Genomic DNA, 4,122 nt, shown 5'->3' on the forward strand with positions numbered 1-4,122 from the left:
ATCTCGGTCACCTCTGGCCCCTCAGAAGGAACCAGGGCTTTGTGTCCCAGCAGGTCACTCCTGGCTTTGGTCTTCCTTCATTCCCAGGGGAGCTGGGACAAGGAGTCACCTGCAGGGGCCTGTTTTGGGCCCACTGAAGTGGGGCAGGAGGAATCCCAGCCCATGGGGGTTGTGGAGGGAGCTGAGTGTCCTTGTGGCCCCAGGTCTGCAGAGCCACAAGGAGACACCTCTGTTGACTCAACTGAGTCCCTTCCCTCAGTGCAGGTGAAGGAGATCCCTCCTGGGCACTGTCTGGGTTTCCTGTCTAATGATGGGACATGAAAAGGGGAGTCTTGAACTTAACTCTGTGTCTGTTTGGAGAAATGACAGTGCTGAAAGAAGTGTGTGTGCCCAGGTGAGAGAAGGAACATCATGATTTCCTTCAGCTGTGTGCCAGCAGGTTCCCCTGGAGCCCCAGGGACAGCTGGAGGGAGCCCAGAGGGGCAGAGCAAGGGCTGCCTGGGGCTGTTGCTGTGCTGCTGAGCTGGGCCGGGCTCCTGGCACACAGGGAGCTCCTGGCAACCAAGAAGAGCTTCAAAGAGACAGCTCTGCTGGTGAGCAGCTCCTCTGCACAGCCCAGCAGGGCTAAGGGCACTGCCTGCAGCACCCAGGGCACAGAAGAGAAGGCAGAGAGATGAGAGGCAGCCTGGGCTGGGAGGTGACTGAGCTCTTACTACGCGAGAAACCTTCCCAGGATTTGAATGAAGAATTCTCTGGCTGTAGGAAAGTTCAACTTGCCTTCCTGGAGGCATCTCCTAAAGCTGCACATCCCACAGCTTCTAGGATCTTTCAGCAGGACTCTCCCAGTTGCTGCAGTGCAGAGGAAGTGGCCATATGGCAGAGCAGGGCAGGAGCTGCAGGCAGCAAGGGCAGAGAGGAGAAGGGAGCAGGAGGTTGAAGGGATCCTGGGGTGGGAGGACAGGGCAGAGCTGCTCAGGGCAGGAACCTTGCCAGCCCTTTGCCACGCTCAGGCTCTGGCTGCAGAGCAGTGCAGGGGAGTTCCTGCAAGTGCCTCTCCCAGCTGCCAAATGCCCCCAGTGGCAGGAGCTGTCAGGATGGCTCTGCTGGATTTCCTGCAGAGCAGGACTTGCTGCTGCCCCCTCAGAGGCGCAGGGCAAGAAGGTTCCCTGTGCCAGGGCTGGCTGTGGGCTGGGAAGGTGGGGGTGCAGCCAGGGGTGCCCAGGGCTGTGGTGCAGAGCAGGGTCCTGCCCCCAGGGCTCTGTGTGCTGGGGCAGAGACTCTGCTGCCTGCCAGGGGCAGCTCTCAGCCCGGCCAAGGAGCTGCCCCAGGGCTGGCGGAGAAGGGCTGTGAGGGAGGAACAACTCCTGGGAGGGCAGAGCAGGGCAGAGTCCTTCTGATCTCCACAGTGTGCTGCAGGGATGAGGGCTGGTCACAGCTCCAGATCTAAGCAGGAAATTTCCCAGAAGCTATTTGCAAGAGGCACAGAGAGACCTTAAAGTACCTTAAAGAGAACCAGTTCTTTCAGTGTTATACTCTGTGTTGTCTGGGTGCTGACTGACACAGGGAAATGAATCTCTGAGTATAGGAGGAGACACTGAATCTTGAACTCTGTTAGATTAGGGGGGATTGAACCTGAGAGTATCAGACATCAAAACTGTCTTATAGACAGCATCAGTGTCACTTTTCCAGCCTCCCCAGAGTTGCTCTGACATTGCCATGAGAGCCTGCCCAGGCAGAGATGCCCCTGGGCAGTGCCCTGTGCTGCTGGGAGGGCTCTGCAGGGCGGAGCTGAGCCCCCAGGGCTGGGATTGGCTCTGGCAGCACTGGCAGGGCCGGGCCCTGGGCCCAGGGAAGCAGCTGCTGGCAGGGACAGCTCCAAGCAGCAGAGCCCTGGGCGTGGAGTGGGGGGAAAGTGCCCCCAAGGCCTGGGGAAGGGGGTGTTCAGGCAGCTCTGGGGGCCCTTCCTTGAAACTCTGCTAGGCACTGTGTGCTGGGCCATAGAAATGAGGATTCCTGCAGTGGAAAAGAACCTTCCCCAGGTGTGATGGTAAAAATAGAAAACACAGGCGAAATTATTTTAAGCTCAGACTAAGCTTCTGCTCTTCAGCCCCCGCTCTTCTGAGTCATGGGTGTAGAGATAGAACTTTTGTACTCAAGGTCTGTTACATCTGACATTCCTTGTTGTGTGTGAGAGCTCTATCAAAAAAGTTCTATGTCCCACTGCAGCAAAGCAAAACTGGCTCCTTGGCAGTGCATTTGGTGACATTTGACACATTGATTTCTTTTAGAAATGAAGTTGTTTTTTCACAGAGATCTGTCTTAACTGTTCCCTGTCCTTTCCTTTCCTGAACAGGCCCTATGCTAAGAAACAACAAATGTCCAACAGCAGTTCCATGGCCCAGTTCCTCCTCCTGGCATTTGCAGACAGACGGGAGCTGCAGCTCCTGCACTTCTGGCTCTTCCTGGGCATCTCTCTGGCTGCCCTCCTGGCCAATGGCCTCATCCTCAGCGCCGTAGCCTGCGACCACCACCTGCACACCCCCATGGGCTTCTTCCTGCTCAACCTCTCCCTCACAGACCTGGGCTGCATCTGCACCACTGTCCCCAAAGCCATGCACAATTCCCTCCATAACACCACAACCATCTCCTACATGGGATGTGCTGCACAGCTCTTTGTACTTTTCTTTTTCATGTCAGTAGAGTATTTCCTCCTCATCATCATGTGCTACGACCGCTACGTTGCCATCTGCAAACCCCTGCACTACGGGACCCTCCTGGGCAGCAGAGTTTGTGCCCACATGGCAGCAGCTGCCTGGGCCACTGGCTTTCTCTATTCTCTGCTGCACACAGCCAATAAATTTTCCCTGCCCCTGTGCCAGGGCAATGCCCTGGGCCAGTTCTTCTGTGAAATCCCACACATCCTCAAGCTCTCCTGCTCAGGCACATACCTGAGGGAAATTGGGCTTCTTGCTTTTAGTGGTTTTCCCTTTTGGGGATGTTTTGTTTTCATTGTTTTCTCCCATGTGCAGATCTTCAGGGCTGTGCTGAGGATCCCCTCTGAGCAAGGACAGCACAAAGCCTTTTCCACCTGCCTCCCTCACCTGGCTGTGGTCTTCCTGTTCCTAAGCACTGCCACATTTGCCTACCTGAAGCCCCCCTCCATCTCCTCCCCATCCCTGGACCTCACCCTGTCAGTTCTGTACTCAGTGGTTCCTCCAGCACTGAACCCCTTCATCTACAGCCTGAGGAACCAGGAGCTCAAGGGCGCCCTGAGGAAAATGATGACTATGTGTTTCTGGAGAAGCAATAAACTGCATCTTTTCTTCTACAGAACACTCATTGTGTAACACATTTTGGGCCCAGCCTGCCTTCTGAAGCTTTAAATAGTTGTAGGGGTGTGGGACTTTCCGTTTTTGTTTGTCTGTTAATGTTAATAGCACTGAAATTTTATTCTTCATCCCATATAATTCATTCTCTACCTTTTTTTTTGACTCACAAAATGTACTAATCAGGAAATATGCTCTGTGTACATTTAAACAAAATAAAAGTTTGTGCAGCAAGGTATTTGTCAAACATCCTGCCTGTGTGTTAGTTTGTACAGGAGGAATCACAATCTCTGAGTGTAAGAAAGAACACAAATATTTTTCCCTGATCCTTCCTCCAAGACCTCCCCTGAAGCTGGAGGACATTTCCATGTTTGCAGATGTGGAGGGGGAAAGAGTCCCAGCACTGCTGGGGAGCACCAGAGCTGGGTCTGTTCAGAGCTGCTCCCTTTGCACTCCCACCCTCTCCTTTCCTGTCCCTGCCCAAGGCCTGAGTGCTCTGGCAGCTCAGTCACTGTCCTGCTGTGGGTCAGGCCTGTGAGCACAGGCAGGGACAGGCCCTGGGCACTGCTGGGACAGGGCTGGGCTCCACAACAGCAGTTCCAGCAGCAAAGGGGTTCCTCTCCAGGCACTTCCTGAAGGCTGAGGTCTTTTCCCAACACTGGTATTGAGAAGAAGTCCAAGGAATAGACTCTCCAAAGTCTTGTTGCTTTGCTTGTTTCTCCATGGAGACAGTGCAGTGAGGTCAGGGACCCACTGGGGCTGCAGGGACTGAGGGCTGGTTCAGATGTTGTGTGTT

General features: G+C 54.4%; 1 protein-coding gene across 1 annotated transcript; it reads left to right on the forward strand.

The window, feature by feature from the left end:
* The first annotated feature begins 2,375 nt into the window (after positions 1-2,375).
* Positions 2,376-3,371, forward strand: LOC113980672 (olfactory receptor 14C36-like). The gene has a single exon (XM_027707881.1). The coding sequence runs from the start codon at positions 2,376-2,378 to the stop codon at positions 3,345-3,347; it is 972 nt and encodes a 323-aa protein (XP_027563682.1). The 3' UTR covers positions 3,348-3,371.
* Positions 3,372-4,122: the final 751 nt, after the last annotated feature.

The sequence above is a fragment of the Neopelma chrysocephalum genome, unplaced genomic scaffold (genome assembly GCF_003984885.1).
Source record: "Neopelma chrysocephalum unplaced genomic scaffold, ASM398488v2 Primary Assembly neopelma1_94949, whole genome shotgun sequence".
Lineage (NCBI taxonomy): Eukaryota > Metazoa > Chordata > Aves > Passeriformes > Pipridae > Neopelma > Neopelma chrysocephalum.